This window comes from Rhopalosiphum padi, chromosome 2, assembly GCF_020882245.1.
Source record: "Rhopalosiphum padi isolate XX-2018 chromosome 2, ASM2088224v1, whole genome shotgun sequence".
Lineage (NCBI taxonomy): Eukaryota > Metazoa > Arthropoda > Insecta > Hemiptera > Aphididae > Rhopalosiphum > Rhopalosiphum padi.
The window spans coordinates 36,875,070-36,900,746 of NC_083598.1; the positions used below are offsets into that span (position 1 = coordinate 36,875,070).

General features: G+C 24.0%; 1 protein-coding gene across 4 annotated transcripts in view; it reads left to right on the forward strand.

Annotated features, from left to right (window-relative positions):
- The window catches only part of LOC132920034 (protein unc-13 homolog B), a 159,285-nt gene that overhangs the window by 15,812 nt on the left and 117,796 nt on the right, over positions 1–25,677 (forward strand). The window contains exons 2-16 of one of the 4 annotated variants that reach the window (XM_060982065.1): positions 1,474–1,536; positions 1,828–1,857; positions 2,442–2,544; positions 3,065–3,182; positions 4,797–4,920; positions 5,086–5,175; positions 8,848–8,964; positions 9,027–9,176; positions 10,013–10,127; positions 10,199–10,347; positions 10,407–10,509; positions 11,288–11,371; positions 11,439–11,589; positions 14,579–15,199; positions 18,337–18,960. In XM_060982065.1, coding sequence (XP_060838048.1) covers positions 1,515–1,536; positions 1,828–1,857; positions 2,442–2,544; positions 3,065–3,182; positions 4,797–4,920; positions 5,086–5,175; positions 8,848–8,964; positions 9,027–9,176; positions 10,013–10,127; positions 10,199–10,347; positions 10,407–10,509; positions 11,288–11,371; positions 11,439–11,589; positions 14,579–15,199; positions 18,337–18,960 — 2,601 coding nt within the window. In that variant the 5' untranslated portion in view covers positions 1,474–1,514. The remainder of the gene's footprint in view (positions 1–1,473; positions 1,537–1,827; positions 1,858–2,441; positions 2,545–3,064; positions 3,183–4,796; positions 4,921–5,085; positions 5,176–8,847; positions 8,965–9,026; positions 9,177–10,012; positions 10,128–10,198; positions 10,348–10,406; positions 10,510–11,287; positions 11,372–11,438; positions 11,590–14,578; positions 15,200–18,336; positions 18,961–25,677) is intronic. The other 3 variants (XM_060982066.1, XM_060982067.1, XM_060982068.1) reach the window with 3 other exon arrangements.

Here is a 25,677-nt window from a genome sequence, read left to right on the forward strand (position 1 = left end):
TTTTTTTTTTAATGAAAAACAATAGTCTGATATTTTTGAAGCGTTTCATATATTAATTATAAATGTACCAAACGTTTATAAAAATAATGCTGATGATTCAGTGTTATTATTCAATAATAGCATGTTACATATCCCTTTATAAACTTTAAAAATGAGTAACTATATATTATATATCTATAAATTGTATATTATATTTGTGTTTATATTGTGATCCATGGATTAAACATCTAAATATCACGTTCACTAATATTTTAGGTTAAATGAGGATTCATATTATAAAATATTATTCCACATTTGTACGGGTTCGAATAAAAAACAGTTTTTGTTGTTGTTGTTACACTGAAAATCGAATTCCATTCTATTCGAATCTTTATGGTCTTAACCCTTCAAATGAGATAGCTTTGAGACTTTCAACGCTTAGCCATTTGAATATAATAGCTATTGGCTATTTATAATCTACCATTGAAATGACGTTTTCAGATATTAATGTAAAACCAAAACGTCGATAAATATATTGATAAATGATTTTATTATATTTTGTAATAAAATGTTATATTAATGTACTCGACACTACTCGTAATACTTGAATGGTCGATTAAAAATACTGATAAGTAAATTTATATTATGAAATTGCTCATGTAATTCTGTTTTTACCCTATTGTGTATAACTAATCTACCGATATTAATTTTGACTAAGTTAAGAACTGATATTAATTTGATTGTGCTATTTGAAAAAAATACTGCAAATATAGTATAAAATAAATGATATTATGTCGATGTATTGAACACAATATATTATATTTATATTAGTAGTATTATATTTAAAGATATTTTAAATTAATGATTAATACCTATACGTGTTAATAGAGTAATTAAATATGTTCTAAATTATAACTAATAACTTGTGAATTTTTATGTGCGTTACCTAGTCGACATTTTTTGTTTACTTTATGCAATTTATAATTATAAAATATGGTCTGCATTTAATGAAATATGTCATATTATGCTTGGACCGGTAATGGATTATGAAATTAGAAAGACTAGAATACCCCGCATTACATATAATACATTTTCTATGGTAATTTAGAAAGGGAAACTCATTTACTGTGTATACAAGTTGTCAAAATTAAATGTTTTCGGAACATAGACATAGATAATTAATTTTGTTTATATTATATGAAAAATTAATCTTATAACAAACACTTGGAAAAAATATAAAGAAGTTTTTATTTGAAGCCGAAAAATCTCCAAAGGTTTAAAGTTTAAAGTCAAGTTAGGGCTTACTTTTAATTTTGTCCAACTTCTTTCAAATGCTTTAAAGTTATAATGGTTTTTAACTAATATATTTTGCGTATTTTTTTTGTATTTTTAATTGCTATACATGTAGTAGAAATTCAGAAAAAAAACACGTTAGAATATCGTGTTACATAAATAACAAATAAATACAAACATTTGTTTTTCGTTTTATTTTAGGTTTTTGTTCATAATCGGAAAACATCGTAGCTGACACAAAAATGTCCCTCCTCAACGTTAAAGGTAAAGTACAAAATGTTTTTAAAACATATTTCATTTTAGTTCAGTCAATTAAACCTTAACCCTTGTCTATCCACTCTTAGAAACGACAATCCCTCAACCATCCTATGGTGTAGCTATCATTTTAAATTCAGCTCACGTATAAATTAAAATTACAAAATCTCGTTAGTCATGATCAGTGATATGCCGTTTTATTATTCTAGAGAAACTGAATTCCACTTAAAATTCTTTACGGTTCTAAACTGTTTTAGATGCGTTTATGAAATAATTGTTTTTGGTTATTATTTTTTTCAGTAAAAATGGCTCGTTATGTTGGAGACCAAGGTGAGTACTATGAATATAATTTTTTTTCACCTCGACACAATTTTATTATGCTATTATTACAACGCTGTCATGGGTTTTTTTCATGGACACAAAGAGATTGATGACCTGACAGCTTTAGAAGTTTGAAAATTTAGGTTCAGATATAGGGCCGTTTATGGTTTTTTTTTTGTTAACTTAACGCTTTATATTGTTTGTCATTAATTCGCCAAATTACCCGTACTAACTTAAAACTTTGCTCAACAGCACATGTAAACATTTTGTTTGTTTCTTTTCTTTAATTTTGTATTGTAAAACGTAAACTTATGCCTATGAGAAATTAAAATTGTGAATTTAAAACTGAAAGAATAAACTTAGTATACTGAAAATATACTTGGTTTTCAATCACTTGTTAGTTTATTTTTAATTAAATGAAATTGTATTAACTAGTTTTTTTTGTTTAAATAATTACGAGTAAAACTAGTAGCATGGCGTTATCTATAGGCAATTTTGCTACATGAATGTGTTGCATGAATTTAAGGACATACTTAATTTTACATAATAATATAATATTGGATAAATAAAAATATAGATTTGATTTGTTTTAGCGCCACAATTCAGTACATATGCCACGTTAAAACTACAAAACGTTAAATGTACTACCGTCACAGTCAAAGGAGCGAATCCTTGTTGGCAACAGGACTTTCTATTGTAAGATTAATTTTTCCCAATAAATTTATTAATTTAGCTAAAGATTTTAGATCATAATCAATAATACTTTTATTAGCGAGTAAAATTTATAACACAATTATTTTTTAATCATGAGAATGTTATAATTAAATCTATGGTTAAGATGCATTTAGCGTTTCAAAGTAGGATTTATTATGTTCTATACTACAAAATTATCCGTTTAATATATTTTTATTACATATATCGTATACACGTATATAATAATATTATCTTTCTATATTTTTAAATTTATAATTTAAATTGAATTTTTAAATTTTTGAACCAACTTAAATATTTGTTAAAAAGTTAAGACATATTTTTATGAAATAAATAATATTAGAAAAATAATAACACCTTAAATTTTGTTCAAGAAGGCTTTATTGAAAATTGGTAAATTATTTTTTCTAAAATCTGAACCTTATAACCTTGTGATTTTTATTAATTTATCCCTGTTTAATGTTTTAATACATTTTGATTAATAAATAATATCTTATGTGTACAGTGAGACAAATGATGTTAATACGGGTCTGTTGGTGGAAGTGTGGCGCAGAGGGTTTCTCTTGGACTACGCCATAGGATATCACATGGTCAGCCTTCCAACAGTCCGCTACTCCAATGAGGTAATTGATCATTATAGAAATAGAAATATAGTTACCTAAAAACTTGAAAACAGTTGATCAAATAGTTATATACATGGCATTTCAGTTCAACTCTATGTATATACTATTCAGAAACCCAAAGAAATCGATCAAAGTCTATAATTTTATTTTATGTACCTAATAAATCACATGTTTTATGAAATACGTCTTACTAAATAAAATATCATGTGAGACCTATTTTATTGTAGTTAGGGGATATGAAAAAATAAAATAATTAATACATATATATAATATTTTATGTATATTATATTATATTTCATATAGTCGAAACACTTTTGTTTTGGTGGTTAGGCACGTCATTTAATTATTTTCACTTATATAACTTGCTTATAATTCCAATTGGTTATTAGACTGAAATTAATATGCTATTTATGCGTTGTCACGAACATCGATGTTTAGAGTTCAGTTATATTACAGAGAAAATTGCAATTTTGATTTTAATAGGTTGGTTTATCATATAAACTTGTCATATCTCATATGATTTTAATAAAAAAGCAATACATAGTTGTTTCTGAAGTTATTTCATTGTATAAACTTTCAATATCAATTATAATATTTATATAATTTAATTTTATATTATAAGTAATTTAATATAGAACATAAAATAGTCCGTATTACCGTGATTTTATAATTTATTTGTAATTTTATTACTTACGTATTATAAAAGAGATAGATAAAATAGAATCATGCGATATGGTTTAAAAACGGTTGTTTATAAGTCACACAATTTCATAAATATTGTAAGTAAACATTAATATTTATGAGATAAACTGTAATGAAAATATAGTTTTTTTTTTTATTATTTTAACATTTTAAATGTTGGAAATTTGGTAAACATATATTACAATATACATACAAACATTTTATTTGCGTTCATTTTAGAGTGACGTGGTTAGTTGTGGTGCCATAAATAGATTAATACAACTTGTAAATGATTTAAATGTTGATCTGTTTCCCTGTGTTTCTAAACTAAATGATTTTAATTATTACCTAAATAATCTTTTGGTTGTATAATTATTATGTATTATATTATTTATTATTGTTTAATAATATTATGTCAATATCACATTAAGTTAATTTTTCATTGTTATATATTTTTTATTTTTTTATTTTTAATGTTTTTCAATTATTTCAATTTGAATTATTTCAATCATAATCGTCACGACATCGCATTTATATACTTAAACCTGCAAATTTATCAATTATATTATTATCTGTACTGTCTTATTATATTTAAGATTAATTTGTAATGTAATAATAAAATATTATGCAAATAACTTAATCATTTATAAATAAACGACTAGTGACTACAGATATCATATTTATCTTTAATATTCAAAGGTATTATTTCATTACAATTCTTGTTTTCTAAATATTAAATAAAAAAATATTATTTTACTAGTTTACGGTTTAATATATTAATGGATATTTTTAATAAATCATTATATATTGAATAACTTATATATACAACCATATAATATGTGTATAATATGATATTATTTTATTGAAAAACATAATAATTATAATTTAGGTATTATTATACTATTTTTTGCATATGTTTTATTTATTGTACAGGATGGCGAAGGAGATTGGGTGTCATTAGATGCTGAGCTTGAAATGAGCGACGGTGTAGTGACTGGTACAAGGTGTCCTACAGGACATTACCTATTGATTGATGCTAGGTTCGAATTACCTTTTGGTAAGTGTACAATAAGTATATTTTTTTTCAAGCTGAGCCCATGTTACCATACTAAAATATAGCTAATCGGGAAATGTTTACGAGTTATTATTCCAAGATAAACGACATGGAATCTTTAAAAATGTAGAATCATGTGCGATATCATGATGGATTTTCAAATTTTAGGCCCTTACGATCCACCGACTGGTTGGAAAGAAATCTTAGGAGAACTGGATAATTCCAACATGGCTCCGCCAAGCGCCAGTGCATCAGGAGGTATAATAATGAATATACGAACACTTAAATGTTTCGCACGTCTGTCTGGGCTTTATCGAAAGCATGGTTCTTCTCTAACACTACACCTTTATTCTAATTGACTTATGAAATATGAAATCAAATGGGTATTGCTATTTCCTATTTATGTAAATTAATTACTTTCCTAATAAAAATGTAAACTGAATAAGTAAATATCGCAAGTACGTTTAAATAAATTTAAATTATAATTTAGTATGAATTATGTAGGTAATAATTTTATATTTGTAGCTAAAAAATTAAGAAAAACGTACCTTTATTATAAAGTATAACTATCTGGTGTTTTTTGTTTCTTTATAAAATAAACGAAAATAAGTTTCAAAAATGTTATTAAAAGTATGTGTAGGCGAAAATAAGGTTTTTAGTGTTGCACAAAACGTACTCGAGGTTATTATTAAATATAAAAGAAATTAATCGATAAAATCATTTAAATATAAATTTAATTATTTCTCCTCCAGTGAGATTTATCTAGTTCGTGGCGTTAAAAATCGATTGACAAATGTTATGTAATTAAAAATATAAATTATTTTTTAATAAATCATATGAATATTGAAGTTATTAAAATTATGTAAAAAATATTTTGGCCAAATATTAATCATAATGACTTAAGATGACATAAATTTAATTTATATCTTAAGATATTTCAATACAATTTTATTGAAAATTGTTGTTTTATTTATTAATAAATTAAAATAATTTTGTTTTAAAATGGAATACTGTTTACTAAATTTATGAATAATGTACTGATATAGATAAATACTTATTATTTAGTCGACTATAATAATTTGTAATTATGATTTAATATTACTATTTTTTTTAAGAAACAAAAGTATTCATCTATATTATACTTCAAGGTGGTTTATTTTACTTTATTTCGACTACGTTTTATCATTTGTAAAAGTTAACAAGAAAGCATTTCAGTTATTTTATAGAGAAACATATTTATTTCGTGCATTATTTAAATAATAATGATAATAATAACTGTTATGGAAATGACAACACCCATTTGACTTCTTATGAAGTTAACTTTTGTTTTTTTCGAATCTTTCATTCTTCTCGAACTCAATTCAATACTCTTTCTTCAATACATCTTCTTTTATTATTATTTTTTATTAATTTATTGTGTGTTATTATTAATGACCCAGAACTGGATCATTGATTACATTGTAAATATCATTTTATTCAAGGTTACATAATATTCCAACTGGAATGATATTATTTTTAATTTACAAAATGTTGCCGGGGTAATGTTGCTTTAAATATAATTTTTCTTCCCCGTATAATCGAATATCACCTCTCCTTGCATTTGGATCAAAATTATTTAACCTAGACCTGCTCTAATCACCCACATTTCCTCGAGACGATTAATGCTTTTGAACGATGTGCACCTAAAGTACTTATATACATCAATATATTGGTTATCAAAACACTACTCCAATGACCAATATACAGTACCTATTAATTGTACACGAAACAATATAAGCACACACGCACGCACACACACACACACACACACACCAAACACATACAATTGTAGCTCTGTCGCTTGAATTTTAATCCTATTGAGTATTGAGTATAATAATATCTCATCTGTATGTTATGAGTATTGCTATTGTATACATATTGTTCTATAATATACAACATAACACATATTATGTATTTATGTACTTCATTCTTCTTGTTTTACATATTATCTTCAGTGCATATCATACTATATATAAACCTTATTTTATGCTTACATACAAGACACAATAACACACACATAAACACATATAATAATATATAGAATATAGATATATATATATTATAGAATTATACAATTCTACAGTGTTACAAATGTCTTGTGGTACATTTAAGGATTGTTATGCGTCGTTGGATCAGAAACAATTGCTAATCCAACGTACGTCTTTGCACACACGTAAATATTATTTTATATATACACGTACGCTGTGTGGGGATGTAAAAACGGGGATCGCGAAAAGTTCACGTGACTTTTTGCAAAAAAAGTACATTATACCGAAATGCTTATTCTAAATGGCTTCTAGTTTCATGGATTTTATTTTATTGTCCTTAGCACGTCATCTAATTATAATAATAATGTAACGTTACGGTACCTACCATACTTTGAATATAATGCCATAAAATATAAAGTTTAATATCGTGTAGTACGTAAACGATATTGGCCAAAATTCCAAATAGTTAAACTTTATGTTGGCTAATCTTCAATTTCAAACTTATATTTTTTTAAAACTTGCTAAATTTTATAAAATATAAGTGATTATTATTTTAGTTTTTATATTTAGATATAATATAATCGTTTAAGTACCATAATATTATATAGATATGATATTATTTATTGAAATTTGTTAATACTTTACATATATATGATATTTTTATTTCTAAATTATGGGATTGATAATTTTTTTAATACATAATACTAAAAAATACAAAAGGGCTTTGTAAATATTGTACGTATATAATACAATATCCGTAATCTGGTTGTATAATATAGTACTACACATTCGGTAATCTACAGCGAGTAGACTTACTATTTGAGAAAAAGTATTTAGTAAATATATAGAACTCTTTTTAATTTTTATACTACACAGTACATACTATAGTTGTTTTTATTTTATCAGTAATGTTAATACTATAGATTATTTTATGTTTTTATAGATTTAAACACATAAACACAAACATATTTAGTGATAATATATATATATAGTATTATTATTACAAATTTAATAATATATAAAAAATATACAAATAACATAACTGATAAAATATTAGATAATATAAAATAATAAACTGCATTTCTAATAGAAAAATAAATTACCAATAGCATAATATAAATGGTATATAATAAAATATTTTTAGAAACATACGCTGACAGACAGTCTCCGCTCAAAATCATTTTTCTTCGTATACAATGATTTATGATAGAATTAAAATTTATCACATAGATCACAGCGACCTACTCATACGAGGTACGCTTAACAATTACCTACCTAATATACTGCAGTTGAGCGATTATTGGGGTTTATTTTTTTAAAAAAATTTAAAAAATACCTTTTGTTATTTGTATAATTTAATATTGATTTACACGTTTGAATCTATTTAATATTGTATCATCTTCATTGGGTCCTCGTATCAATATTGGATGAGTGAATAGGCTAAGATAACTTAAACTATTTTTTTAGTACTTGTCGATCCATCAAAATGTTTGCTTTTCAAGAGTTGCTCTATTATTGCGATCTACTGTAGTAAAATAAACCTAGATGGCTAGATGGAAAGTTTTTTTTATCCTTTGACAAATAAGGTCGTACCTGTTCTTGTCAACTCCATCATACGTATATATGCCAGGGAAGCAAGCTCGGGGGATTTCGGATATGGATCTACCTTTTTTTTTTATGTGTATAAATAAGTTTTGATAAATTTGATTGGAAACCTTATCGACACCCAAATTTAATGAATATTAGTTATGACAGCTAATATTTCGGTTTTGAGAGTAAAACGAAAAAAAAAGCTAAAAAGTTTTCCAACATGTTGTCCCTCATGGGTAATTTCTTGGGATATTGGGTAAAATTATACATAAAATAATAATATAAATAATAGGTCAAGCCTTATTGTGTATAGACAATGACGAAATCTGTGATATCGTGGACTACCAGAAAAAATTCGAAATCCTAAACACTTTCGAACAAGATTCAAGATCTGAAGATGTTTCAGCACAATTCCAATATTATGGGCAGTGTAAGTACCACTTTTGTATTTATAACGAACAAAATGCATGGTTTAATATATTATTAATTTAGCTGCAGGCAATTCAGAAGATAGCGATTATACAAGTGATTTTAATTATCCAATATGTCAGCAACAAGCAAATTCCTCAGCCTCTCAGTTTAGAAATCTTGCTGATCAATTAGAAATGAGTCCTTGCAGTAGTCCAGATCATCCAAATACAAGTATTTAAAAAAAACAATTTGTCGCATTATTTTTTTAATGGTACTTAAATTAAACTTTGAGAAAATTGGAAAACAGGAAATTAATATTTATTATTATTAATTATAATAAAATGTAGAACATTAATCATATTAATTTATAAACGCGATATATTTTTTTTTAATTTTTATTGTATAAACGTTAATAATTTTTTTTCTAGAAAATATTTCTCAAAAGACCTATTTCAGTAAATAATTTAGCTTAAAGTTTAAGCAAAATGTATTATTGTTATCGGTAAACGTCCAGTTTTCTCATATTTATTCGTCGTGTATTTAAATTTTATTATAGTTCTTAACTAGCTTTTTAAATTTTAAAAGTATTTTATTTATATTTCTTTTATAGGGAAAATATAATAATCTTGTATTCTTCGAATCTTTGTTAAATTTTAAATCAAAACTTTAAATTTATATTTTATATAAACATAACAAATATTTTTTATCAGTTTACTAATCTAATTTAAAAACTTATTATTATAACTTGTGCATTCTCTCGATAATAGACCTGATTTATAACTCTTATCATTTTAATTTTAAAATAAACTAATTTATTTAAACATCTACTCATACAAAATATCATTTCATAATAATGACTATTGTTAAATTCAGTTGTGTAGACATTTTCGTAAAAGCCTTTATGCAAATAATACTAATTATAATAGTTTTATTTATAAAAAAATAATTTTTAATTTAATATAAAATGATTAAGTATAATATTGAATTATATTTTTATAATAAATAATGAAAAGTTGTCTAATTTTAAAATAAAATAATTATTTTTATTTGTTTTTTCATAATTTTAGAAAGCTCAGTGGGTAGTCAACATCTATACGATTCTCAAAGATATGAAGAAAGGAGGGTTCCAGAGGATGATCTTTATTATAATAGTAGGCCAAATAATTATAAAGACCACAAAAGGTAATATAATTTAATGGTATAAGGATGTTATTTATAATGTTTTATTGATTATGAACAACAATAATGTGCAGGCGAAAAAATGACTATAAAATAGGAACCAGTGAATGGTATGATGAAGGATCTTCAACGACATTCCTCGACCAAGAACAATTTCCCACTTCTTCCAGACATTCTTGTAAAAAGCATATTTCTAAATACCATCAACGAAAAGCAAATAAAAGTATGTTTAAATTACATTACTTTTATTGTACGTTAGATGTTTTATTTTAATATTTTTAGACCGGAGGTCAAGTTTGGAAAGACAATCGGCTTTGTACCGACCGACTTACTATGAAGAATATTATGATAATAGGGACCAATTTGAACCTTATGACAATAAACAGTAAGTTACTTAATTATTTTTAAGAATTCATTCTTAAATGAAAATTACTTTTGTTTATTGGGAAAAAAAATCATTATTCTAATAATATATAATATTAATAACATACATAGTATTTAAAATGTTTTCATATTTATTAAAAAAAGTATCGAATTTTAAGTTTTAAATGGTTATCTATCGTTGAAAATTTAAATGTTAAAAGATAATACTTTTCCGTTGTTGTGAACTATCAGGGCTGAATAATGATAATCTAAAATATATAATAAATAAATATTATTTGAGTCAAAATATAAAAACTGTCTCACTTATAAACCAGTAGTCCAATATAAATTTAAAAATTTTCTGTTCGAGAATCGACTTAAATTATAGGTATTAATTTAAATACAAGAATGAAACGATTAATATTTTTTTTCAAACAAAATTTTCAATAATTCTATTATTATTTTTTATTGATCGTAAAATGCAGTTTAATATCAACAATAATTTTATTGTTATCTAAGATAAATAATAAATTTTATGGGATAACACATTTTTTATTTTATCAGAATTTTAATAAAAAATATTTTACTAAACTTTTAAAAAATGTTTTTAATTTTCTTTCTGTACTTAATAAAAAAAGTAATATAATGGTGAAAATAAAAGATTATAATATAATATTAAATAAATACTGTCTTGTTATTTATTAATTATTCAAATTTATTAATTTATTATATTCAACCATACATTAGGTTGGTAAATTTATTCATTTATAGGTTATTTAGTTTTTGTTTTTATTTTCTAGAAATTGTGAACAAGTAATTCCATATGGACCAGAAAAGTATTACAACGATGGACCCAACGAAGAAATTTACAACTATGATAATAGGTAAAACAACTTTCAAATATTGCTTATCAACTTAAGAAAAACTTATGATATACTTTTGTGTGTGTAGTTATAGTTATGCGGATCAAAAGGAGGAAGATAGTCAATGGGATGGCGGGGGTGTTGGAGAGTACTACTATTCGCCTGGGTCGAGTAGTGACACTCAACAGCTAAAAACTACATACCCCGTTCAGCAAGAAGTCGATGAAGAAAACGAAGAGGTAGTAAAATCAATAAAAAATATTATTGAAAACTGGGAAACTACTATTTTTTGTACATTTACTAAAAAAGCAATAGAATATAGGTTTGTGTTTATTGTTAGTTTACAGGGTAGAAAAAATGAGTAAGGTGTGATGTTAAATTGTATTTTTTGACTTTTGAGTCCAATAAAACTACGCTTCACACATATTTATCCAATTATATTTGTTTATAGACGGATTAGGGTATGTAGGTCACAGGTATATTGATTATGACTTATAATAATATAATAATTTGTATTTTTTTAAAAAATTAATATAAATTTTAGTATTCAATAATAATTAATCCATTATTGTTAATATAATTGGTATCTAGTATCTATTTATATAAAATTAATATTTTAAAAATAGGCGAAAATAGGTGATAAACGTATTTTAAATTTTATGAAGTATCATAAAATAAAATTAATAAATATTCTTTGTTAATATTATGAACTATTAATTTGTTTTAATTAAATATTTATTATAATTACGATATATTATTAATATTATAATCTATTTTCAATAGTATAATTTTTTGAATATTTAGTAATTGAAATTCGTTATTAATTTAAAATAGTGATGTATTTTACTCAATTTAGTTTAATAATTGTTTTTTATCTTTAAAATTTGGATTTGTATTGTATTTCAATGAAGATAATTTATATTATTCAAGTGAAAAGATACAGGTCAATCTTTTAAAAAATTGTTTAATAAATATAGTCAATGTAATGTAAATAAATATATTTTAGTAACATTTTTATTTTTAAAATAAAGAACAATAGGAGTATTAAGTAACAATAATGAAATATTATAATTTGAATTGTTACATAATTGATTTTTAATAAATTAAATATTTAATTAATTTATAAAATAACTAGGTAGTTCATTGCACTTATTTTTCTTAAACTTGAAGTTCAAAAACATAATATACTGTTTAAAATGTTTAAATTATAAAAATAACTTAATTTTAATAATAATAAAATAGTTTATAAAAATTATAACTGATATTGATAGAAAGATGATAAAAATAATTTTTTCATTTAAGTTTATCATAGAACAAGGTAATGTTTATATTTAATATTAAAAAAAGGTAGGCAAGTTGGTATTGTTCTATTGTATTATAGGTGTGTTAAATTGTAATTAAATAATTAAATGATTATTGGATACGAAAAACGATTTTGAGCGGAAACAGTCTACCAGCTTATATCACAATGTGATATGTTTTTTAGCATAGCTATTTAAGTAATTTATTTTACTTTATACTTTTGTAGTATCATAGTAGATGGATATATTTTTTTCTGAAAATATTGCAATATTATATTATTAGTACTAAATTATTAAAATAGTATGTATTTATACCATATTAATCAACTTATATAACTTAAAACTTAATAAACATTTTTGAAAATACAGTAAAAAGTAGAAATTAAATTATAGTACATATAAATAAATTATATTTTAAAATATATAAAGTATTATTGTGTATAGTGAAAGTCAAAATAGTATGAAATACATACAATTTTAAGGTCCCACAAATAACATTTTTAAATTATTGGTAAAAAAATAATTAATATATATTATCATTTAAATAAGTAATTTCATTCATTTTGGAAATTAAAATATCTATAAAAAATAATTAACAATACACATTTTTTTATATTTTATGGTTTCAATATGAACTACTTTTGAAGAATCTTGTATAACATTATAAAACTTAGATACAAAAATAGGTTTTTATATATTTGTTACTACAAAATACTTTGACATTTTTTGTGATTTTGCCGAAGTTTGTCAAAATTCTAACTTAAAATGCATAAGAATAACTTATATGGGATCTTATAATAATTTTTCAAGACTCTTGACCCAGCTAATAATTTTTTTATCAGTAAAAAACACTAAAAAAGATTTAAAAATTGTCTTGCCTATAGATAGTTAAAAAGGAGTTAAAATATTTTGAAAATAATAGGTAATATAAAATTTTTATAAATATTTCAAGTAGGTATTTATTTTTTTTTTTTTTGAAATGCTCATACAAATTGATTTGGCTGTTCATTAGAATTATTTTTCATTTTCATATTTAGTTTAAAAACTGTTAAAAAATAATGTATTAATTTTTTAAATCATAGATATAAAAACAAACATTTTTATGAATTTCTAATAAATTACAAAATAAATTATAAATAATAAAAAGTTATTGCGGCTATAGATTTTCGATATTTTTTAATTGAGATATAACAATTTATTGTAAGCTTTGTTTTAAATTTATAAGCATTTATATACAACAAATTATTTTTAATCTATATTTACAAAATAGTTGAACTATTTTGATAATTTTATCATTAATTTTATGACAGTAAATTTGTGATTTTATCGGAAATTAGATTACGTTTTTCTTTAATTTTTTATTTGTTTTTTCAATTATAAAAATAAGTACTGGAAGAATTTTTAAATTTGATCTGTATAATGTAAAAACTAAATTAAATTTTATATCCAAAACCATCCTTAATTTAAAATATCGAAGCATTTTGTCGATAATTTATCGTGTATTATTACACACACAAAAAAAAATTATTATTGGTTTATAATTATATTATATTGAAACGTTGTTATTAATTCTTAATGTATTATACTAGCGGTTCCTAACTCATGGGCTCACTTGTGTAGAACTAGGTCGTGGACCATAATATCATATATTAAAATTACTTATGTACCTATATATTTAAAATAATATTATTATTTATTATTTACTTTTATTATAAAAGATACCTAATAATATTATATTTATTATATACATACGTATATGGGTGTGCTATTAGTTATTAGTTGGCTTCAAAGGTTTTTTTCAAAATTGGTGAACTGCACAAATAAAAAGTTTGGGAACCACTGTATTATACAATAAAGTGTATTATTAAAATTAATTATTAATATTTATACTTTTTTTATATTTTATTATATGCAATTTGTTTTTTAGGTTTATTTTTCACCGAACCAAAGTTATGAAGATCGTCATTACAATGAAATTCCTTATGAAGTATCATCACCAGCTGTTCCGGCTCAAAGGCATAAACAGCTTCCTGAAATACCCATTAAAAAGATTCCTTATATGGATTATTACTCAAATTCTTATTATAACGAACAGGTATCGGGTACCAAAAAAATGTTACCTCAAATTCCTCACTCTCGTATCAAGCAATCGCCTTCATTGCCACAAACTTATCAAAAAATTCAGCGAAGAGCTAGCATTGATCAGAGATCCAGTTCATTGGATCATAAAGATGGTGATTATACATACACAGAAACTATAAATAAAGAGCAATTTGAAGAATATGATGATGGATATTATAACGATAACGTTAACTTACAACACGAAAAACAGTATGCACCAAATAATTCAATAAATTTAACTAACACGAATAACGAATATGAAAGTCAAGGAGATATAATGAATGATAAAAAAGAAGAGACCGAGGGATTTAACCGTAGGGATACATTTATGAAGTTTTATCAAAGAACAGTGAAGCATTTAGAAAATCCCAGAAGTTTTTTTCAACAACACAACGATTCAGCAGAATCACAAGAAGATCATAAAGAGGTGATCGATGCATCTTATTTAGTTATTAAGTATAGTTAGTTTTAAAATATATTTAGGCATTTTAACATACATTTGATCATATACATTGGTATATATTATATTTGTTGAAGTTCATTGATCATCATTTTTAAACCTTAATTGACGAAAACCAACGATAATTTTTAAAAGAATTTATAGAAGTATTTTACCATGGTATAAATTATGAAAAAGAAATTTTTCAGATAGGTACTAGGTAGCTAAAATGTTAGTAATACAATTGTAAATAATATTTTGTGACCAATCGTTTTTAATACTTTTGATAGGAAATATCATAAAATTCATATTTTTAATATATAATAAATATTTTTATTTTTAATATTATACTCTAATAGTCCAATAACTTTTTAAAGTTAATATTTAATAAATAAGAGTTGTAGTTTTTCATAAACAATTAATAAATACCTAAAATATGGTCTGAAAATTTTATTTGGTGATTTAAACATTTGATGTATGATGTTTTAAAGGATTAAATTTGTTCATAATTTTAAAAGTACCTTTATCACTTGCATGTTAGGTAGATTTTTTTTTTATGCAGGGTATGCAGGGCATTTCTATCTGACCAGATCTATTATAAGTTATTTATATGTTAGAAAAATGAATAATAATGACAATAATTATTTTGGAAATTAAAAACAATTACTGTTTACTAATATTTGTTCAATATATTCGGTTTTTAAATGAAGTGTATACTGAAAGCTAATTCAAAGAATTATTACCTACTTATATATAATTTTTATAAATTTGAGTTTATGCAACTTCAAATATTCCAAATACATCAAATCAATAAATTAGTACGAAAAAAACTTATGTATTACATATTTAATATATATTTTTTATACATCTTTGTTTTAGTAGATATTTTATTTTTCATAACATTTTCCAGTGATTTAAATATTTTCTTATCGGTTGATTTATCCAATAGTTTATTTTACTACATAATATTTTAATATTGAATTTTTTAAGCTAAAAAATATTAGTTTTATTTTAATATTATGATAAAATGTTCACTATTTAAAGTTTTTAAATAAAAGTCTATCTATGTATTTAATTATAAATAAATATTTAATTGGTTATGTCAGTATATTATTTTCATTATAATATAGAGAAATTATAGATTATCATATTATTCAGAGAATATTTTTAAACTTAATATTTGAAATTTGAAGAGTGAATTTAAGGTCAATTGATATTTTTTAGGGACTTTTAAAGTTATGTAAATATATTAAAGAAACTATATGACATTATAAATTTAAAAATTATTCTCCTTAGTTTATTAAAATATAAAATTAGGATATTTCTAAGAATTTAATTTCGTTATAATCATATTATTAAAAGTGTTTAAAATAATTTTTTATCCGAATGAAATGGTTATAGTAAGTTTATTTCGTATAATGTATGAATGTGTAAATTGTATAATGATTTATGAGTTATAATTATACTAATTCATATAGTTAATTAATTATATATGTAAGTATTGTAAGTGTTAACACTGCAAGATTAAAACTTTAAAAATTAGGATAAAGGAATTTAAATATTTTTTAATGTATAATTTTAACACAACTTGTATTTTTATACCCATAATTTCCTTTTAAATTTTAATATAAATGTTTCATACTATAAACATTAACACTATAATACATTTTAGATTTAAAGTTCTTAAAAATTATAACACATATTTCAGTAAACGTGTTTGCTTATATAAAGAATAATACTGATTCACTATACATACTTATTATTTTATAACGGAGTCCAATCTCTACTCTCTATAGTCTATAATTTTCTAGCGCCTATTTTATTTTAGATAAATTATTTTTAGAAATTCTTATAATTAATTAAATATGTTAGAATATTAATAATATTTATTCAAGTCTATAGTAAACAAATATTACCATAATCGATTTTCCAGAATTTTTATATTTAAATTATGTATCAATACAAAAATAAGTTAACATCGTTAAATTAATGACACAGTACACAATGCATATTAAGATTATAATCTGTAATGTCTTATTTATTTTATTTACAATTTCGAATTGAATAAAATATAATATTTATCAGAAAGATTTAATAGAAAAGGCATTCAAATCAGAAAATCCGGAAATGATAATATGCTCTCTTATTACTCTGGTTTGAAAGGAAATACTCTCTCACAAACTAATTGAAATTCAGTAATGTAAAATTACACAGATAATTAGCAATTGTAGAAATGAATAATTAAATTGTATAAACATGAATTAATAAACGTTTGAGATTACTTGTCTTCATTTTAGTTGATTTCTATTGTTTCAAATTCATTAAATACTATGCCCGGTATTGAAATAGTTGATTTACGTAATTTCTTGATGAACATATATTATATAATTATTGGTTAAATCAGCTTCTAGTATTAAACCGTTCAAGTTATTAATGAACATAAATTTAAAATTATAGTTTTTTTTAATATATGAAAAATACCTTGATATTGTAAACAGTTCAATATTATTTTTAATTAATATTAAAAGTTTTATAAAATTATGTATTACTACGATTTATAATTGTTATTTAGAAACAAAAGTTTTACATTTAATTTATTTTTAATTATCTGGATATGTTTTAATAACTAATTATTTATAAATCCATAAGTACTACTGTTGGGTAGTTCCTTAGAATCATGTCAACTCACGTTAAAATTATAAATACCGCATATATGCCTATTGTAAATAACCTTACAGATTGTATATTTTCAAATAAATGTTAAAAAAAAAAAAAAAAAAAAAATTATTTATAAATAAAATTATTATATTATCTTATTTTATATAAGATATAATAAGTAATAATTAATAATACCATTAATTTTGATTAATATTTCAATATAAAAGAAAAAAGTTGTAATAACTATACAAATTGATTAAAAAAATATGTATAGGTACAATAAAAAATTTGGTCCAAATTTTGTAAATAGTTGGTAAAATTATTATACATTTTAAGTTTCATAATTAATTAAGATATTACATAATTTTACTTAGGGATCCTAATTCCATAGACAAATTTAAAAATAACATTGATAATACTGTTATATTAATATTTAAAGATCTATTACTAATTTTTTTTTATTTTAGGAATCTTTTGAAACGGCTGTGTCGTCAGTAAGTACGTCTAACCGACGTTGGATGCAAGAAGTATCTTCATCAAAAACAAATAGTTATGAACAGTATAAACCTAAAGAAGATACATCATCTTCTGTTGGTTATACATTAAGGCAACAGGAATCGACTGATAGTTATCAAGATGAATTACTACCGGTGGAGGACCACAATGATGAACCAGAATCACCCAGGGTATTACCAGAAATTCCTGCTTCTACCGGTTCTGTTGATATGTTCTCCAGTCCCATAAAGCATTTTCCACCCTCTTTATCACTGCAACAGCAACAACATCAACTACAACAGTTACAACAACAACAGCAACAGCAGCAGCAGCAGCAGCAACAACAACAACAACAACAACAACAACAACAACAACAACAACAGCAACAGCAACAGATACAACAAAAACAGCTACAGCAACAACAACAAGATAGTATTGAAGACCAAGAAGATGATGATCAACTGGATCTGGATGATGAAAAAGAGTTGTCAACTGAAGAAACCAGACCTTCAGAACAAACGGCTCCAGAAGAGAAAAGTAACTTGGCTAGAATGCGATGGCATAAGGCGTATAACAAGATCGTTCATCAACTAAATGTGAGTACTTTTAATATTTTTTTTTGCTTTTTTTTTTAAATATTAGCATTAATGAAAAACCTATTGACTGATTTGGCAATATTTTTTCGAAAAAATAATCTAATGAAATAGTCTAATAATTTGACTTATAAATTAAGGCTTAATTTTCAAAAATAAAAATAAAACACTTAAATTTTGACAAGTAGTTATTATTACAGGTGTAGTATTAAGTAGGTAAAAGCGTACAGTATTCTATCTAATATGTAAAATATAAATAATTACATACAGTCATGTTACAATACTAAATAACTAAATAAGTACAATACGTATATTATATAAAAGAATATCGAAAGTAATCGGAGTTTAATAACAAGTTTTAATAAGTTCAATAAAATATTTGTATTATGTATTCTATAATATTTTTTTATAATAGACTATAATCAATAACTTTATTTTAGATATATAAATACAAATAAAATATTCATATTAATTTTAGTTATTATAAAACAGTATTTTGAAGGAATTTAAGTACTTGTCAAAACTACAGAAATTATGAATTTAAGTATTTTATTAGTTTAAAAAAATAAATAATTTTAGTGGAATTAAAAATATAATTAAAATACAATAGTTATTGTAGAAATTGTTTGTCCTTCTATTTACGTGTACGCTTTTAATATGATTGCCATACAGGGACATACAATATGATATTATAATATTTAGGAAGGGAGAATGTAGTTTTCATATAAATATATTTAATACATTAAATAAATATAAACTTACCTAATATTAATTTTTATCAAGTAGTATTAAAAAATATATTTGGTTTTATAAATAGTCAACATAGTTGTTGAAATGCAATAAATAAATTCCTTACAAACCTTTATAGACTACTTCGTAAACAAAAATGTATTAAAAATAAACAAATATAGGTAGATCGTTAAAATAACAGAGTATCTTAGTTCTTTATTTTTACAAAATAGAGAACATTTTGATATAGAAATTCAAATAACGATGATTATACTTTATGTAATATACAATTGCTACCTTTTTTTTCATTTGAGACGTTCTGGAAAACAAATATTGACGTTCGTTGATAATATTATGATATTTTTCATAATCTTAATGATAATAATTAATTATTAATAATTAGGTACAGAATTATTTAACTAATTACAATATAACAGTCGTCTATAGTCTAAAATATCTATTGCCATATATATTATATTGTCTTAATGTATGCTTTTTATCCTGTCCATTGGTTAGTATAGTGCACGCACCTATAAATATGTGTGTCACGCATACATTGAAGGAAATTAAGTGTATTGGAAATTCAAAACTGTTCATAAATCACCTCAATCTTGCTTTTGTTATGTTTTCACGTTATCCGTTGGCATTTTCGGTATTGCTGGTGTTGAATATTAAACTATAGCAAATTCAAATTTACATATTCCAACAAGTAATTATCGACAATGTCATAGGTAGTAACTTATAGTTTACTACGAACGTTAAATAGTTTGGTTACTCAATGTTTCAAAGTTAATTTCTATGATTACTGACCAAATTATCAAAATATTGACCAGCTTAGTTAATCTGTAAATATGTAGTCATTAATCTGGTAACTTTGTTGGTATACTTTTTTTATTAATATTTAACAACCTACGTACCATTATTAAAATGAAAGAGAGACGTACTATAGTTTTCCATTTATTTTACGGTGCTATTGACACTTTCGGTAATCTGGTTATTATGGTATAAAATGATATTCCATTATTATGAATAAAATCATTAAAAACGAGGGGATAAAATGTGATATTTTATTATTTATTTACAACCGTGTATAATGTGTATACTAAAGAATTATTCAGATTTTAAAATTGATGGGTAAATTTATGGAATATAAAAAAAAAATGGTATGTCAAAGCGGAACGTTTTTTTTGCACTCCATCAATCCTCGTGCCTCTCTATTTAAACCATAATACACTGTAAAAAAACATTACAGATTATAGAACACGCAAAGTAACGTCACGCGCTGTGGTTAATTCTCTGTATAATAAGTTGAACATTTTATTTTGTACAACATCTAATAAAATATAATTGTACGAGTAATTCAAATTTTTTTGTTTATAAATTAAATACATTTTAAGCAAAAAAACTACTTTAAGATCGTTGATAATACAGGAAAAATATTTTTTTTAGATCTTTTTTTAATGGACTATTCTTGACATTAACGTTTCAAAATTATAATCGAAAAATGTTGATACGTGATAAACTTATACTATTTAGAGTATTTTAATTGTATTATAAAATAACATGGTGAACTAGTGTCTATATACTAGACTATACTTTTATAGCAACAAAGTCGTATCACAAGTTCTTAATACCACTTGAAGACTTGGACTAATAATGAATTATACACCTAGTTGGAAGCATTATAACTTGTGCAGATTAACTTAACAATGTGATGGTTGTTAACTTATAAGGGTATTATGTATTTAGGCATTTTATTGTATTTGTAGCATTCGTTTTTACAAAAATATATTAAAAAATTGTATTTAATTTACAATATAAATATTTGTAGGTTAAGAAAACTGGCGATATTATAATATTTTATCTATAAACTTAATGGATTTATAAAAAAATGTTAAATATTACATTATTAGTTCTGTGAATTATTTATTGTATATTTAGGGTTTTCATAATGTCATATATTTTTATGTAAATATAAAAAAATAGCTCGAATAGGTTTTGTAGATTTATGCTTTGGGCAAAGAAATATACATAAATAATATCCATCCTTTTTAAGACTTTCACCTGATCGAATATTTAACTTTTGGTGATTTATGAATTTAAATATAACATCTACTATCAGTTTCTTTTTTCTATTTTTTGAATATCTCTCAACATTTTGAAAATTTTGAATTAATTACATGTGTTATTATGAAATAATTCGATTTAATTTTATTAATCTTGAAGTAATTAAAAACATTTACGCATACTTTTTCTTCTATAATATGTATAACTATGATGAATATATTATGTACAGAATATAATATTATACACGCAGATAATGTTTAAATTTGTAATAAAATAGTGTTTGGAATAATATTTTAATTTGTATATTATAATTTATAATATTATGTCCTGTATTAATTCGATTACTGAAATTATAATTGACTGAATAATCAATGATATCTGGGAGACTGTAGTAAAGTTTTTATTTGCATAATAATAATAAAACGTACAGCTGAAAACTTCTTATGACATCAATCAAAATGTATGTCTACTCAATCATTTATAATGATGAGACTAGGGTAGAGAGCATCGGGTAAATGTAATAAGAGTGAAAAAAAATTAAAATTTAGCTTGATTGCATGTGATTTAAAGGATTACGTACTAATTTGGGATTGTTTATGACTTTATGAGTGTTTACTATTTATATTTATATTTATTATTTATATATATACTCATAATGTCCATTATTTATTATATAATAAAAAAATCCATCTACTTTGTTTAAGTAATTTAGACTAAATTTCTTAGAGGTATTTATTACTTCACATGCTTTATTAGTTGTTAATACACAATTTTTTTTTGAATTTCAAAATTGGATGATGTAAAATTGAAAATTTTTCGTTACCATAATATCTTTGTAATGACTGCCAATACACGATAGTTGGTATTAATAATTTATAATATACGGACCGAAACTTTTTAATATTTGAAAACAAATAGTATGAATGACAGTGATTTCCCTGTATTTAGATAACACTTTATGTAGGTAAAATATACACTAATATACTACAAATTTGCAGGTATTTGGTTACTTAGAAAATTAATTGAGTACCTATAATAATATATAATATATTATGTATTAGAAGTATGGTCATTTAGTTGAATCATTATAGAACATAGAAGTTAGTACAAACGTTAATGAACGGAACTGGGTTAATGAAGTAATCGGCTTTATAGACTATTAATATTGATGATAAAATAATCAAAGATGATTTCACACTTATAAAGTAGTATGACTAGTCAATCGAAGAAAAAATACGATATACTATCATGCATGCCGTGATAATAAATACAAATAACATATTATAATTTTATTATTTGTAGGTTATAAGCTATAACGTAAAGTATGTTATCATATCAAATAAACGTGCGGTTAAGGAATATTTTCCAAGTGTGCGCTGTTCTGGTCAAACGCGAATAATAATCATATAAATTCGTTGAAAACCTCACGCAGACGAACTATGATTACATTTTCTAGATTTATGTTTGTGGAGATCAATTCCGTTGAAATTTGGTCGCGCGCATTTCGTTTCGTTTGCCCGCGATGGCGGCGGTGTGGGCGGCGCGCGGGTTTATGCGTTTAACCATCCGGAAATCATTTCGAGCACTTGACCCGTTTGGGAAGGGAAAATTGAACGTTTTCCAGCACACGCTTCGCTATTTATTATGTGTGGTGCGCGTGTATATTATTAAATAATATTATACACTGGGCGATGTCTTAGACATTTTTGAATTAAATATGGCATTAAAATATATATCTCCGGCGGCGCGTGTCGGCGTTGAAACGAATATACGTAATAATGCTAACACGATATACGTAGGGCGAGAAGTGCATACGATATGTCATAATATTATAAAATATAATAATATAATCGTAAAATATTTTCATGTACAATGACAACTGGGCCCCAGTGTATATATCATTTAAATATCACGTTTACCGTTTCCCGAATTGGGTCGTATTAAATGATAAAAAAAAAAAAAAACAAAACAAAACGAAACTAAATACGAGGGGGCCCACAGTAGCGTACGCACACATATAGTATCATTTGTATGGAACGAATGGCAATTTTTTTACAGGGTACCGGTGTGTGTGTGCGGAAATGTGTAATGGAAATGCGGGCTAGACGAGTAGTTGACCTTAACCGTTACAACGTTGGGTTCTGACCATCCTTGTATTTAAATACGCGCACGCGACAAAATGTTAAAACACAATAGTTACCTACATAATATATTATTATAATATTGTTATACGAGTGATGTGTAGGCCATCAATTCACGAGCCTATAGTATGTAATGTCGTTGAGTAAAAATATACTATATTAGAATATTTACTAGTACCTTATACTCGATGATAATACTTACTCATGAATATGTAATATATGAATATTATTATAAATTATAAGCTTTATTTAGGAAGTGTTATACGTTGGTGAGAATTCGGTGCGGTGATATTATCAATAGAAAATGTAGGATTATTATTTAGAAACGGTCGCGCTGAACGGTAGTTTCAGTTACCATAAATATATATTACTCAATATTATATGGGTATATTATAGGCAAAGACTTGTTTTTATTAAAGTAATTGTTATTATTTCATTTTTGTGTATTCGATCTAAAATGAACGTAAAAGTAAGGTCCGTACAGTTATAATTTTTTATTTTCTATATAAAACTACGAAACAGACCACATTGCTTACAATATTATCGAGATTACTTGGGTATCATTATATTGGTATTGATATTGCGAAAATATTTATATGCCATTATGCTTATTGAATGTAAAAAAAACCATTTAGTTCAAATAGTAATCAAGCAATAAAGAATATTGTGAAATGAAAGTCATATTATTAATTTTTTATTTAATCTAATATAATAAGAGTAATAATAACACACATGACAAATTTAATTTTCACTAGTTATAAGTTTTGTGGTTCTTTGATAAACTGGCCGAAAAAAAATATAAAATGGTTCACAGAATAAGATTTGACCGCGCTATAATTACTTTTAAGTTCAATATTAGTTTTCGAAGTTGTATATAAAAAAAAATAACTTCTGATGGATGAATTCGGAAAATTGTCAGTAATTAAATTGAATTGTCTAGTACCTTATTACTAAGGAATATAAGATATATTAAAAGTTATAGCTATTTATATGTTACTCTGTTTAGGTTTTTAAAATATAGTCTTTAATTATTATGCATTTATGCATTCAAGTCAAATATTATACTTTTCCTTGTTCGTCTATTTAGTTACGTGTATATTATAAAATAAAATGTTTTATTTATATTATGAAATATACCATACTGTTGTATACGTACGAATAAATGCACTAAAAGCTTAAAGTTATATGAAAAGTGAACATAAACAAGTATAAAATATTTGAAATAAGATGCAATGAAAATATTTATGAGTGGATACAAGCCACAATAAAGTAACAGAAATATTTTTAAACTTTCATGTTAGATAATAGATATATAGTAGGTAATACTTTAATAATACTTCCGAGAAATCAACTTGTTTTTCATTACACATATAGTTACAAATATACTGTGAAAGGATGTACCATGGAGAGTGATTTTGAAATCAGCATAGGTTGATGTCAATAACACATTACAATTTGTTAATTTAGCTCATATCGGATGTGAGTTTTTTCTTATTAACCGTCATCGTAATAATTCCACAAACGGCACAAAGCATAATGAAAATTTTGAATATTTAATAACTATAAGCATATCCGAACATATAACGTTTATCATATCTATAAATGAAAACAAAACATTTTGCTGGTCCAATGGTTTGTTTTGTTGCGTGAACAGTCCATGGCCTGACATTGCACAAGACTACTATTGTTGAACACGAATGTCCAAAAACGTGTTATTAATTAATACCGTGTGTCACTTGGTTATTGTATATAGTTGGCATATTATGATTAGTGTAATAAGTGG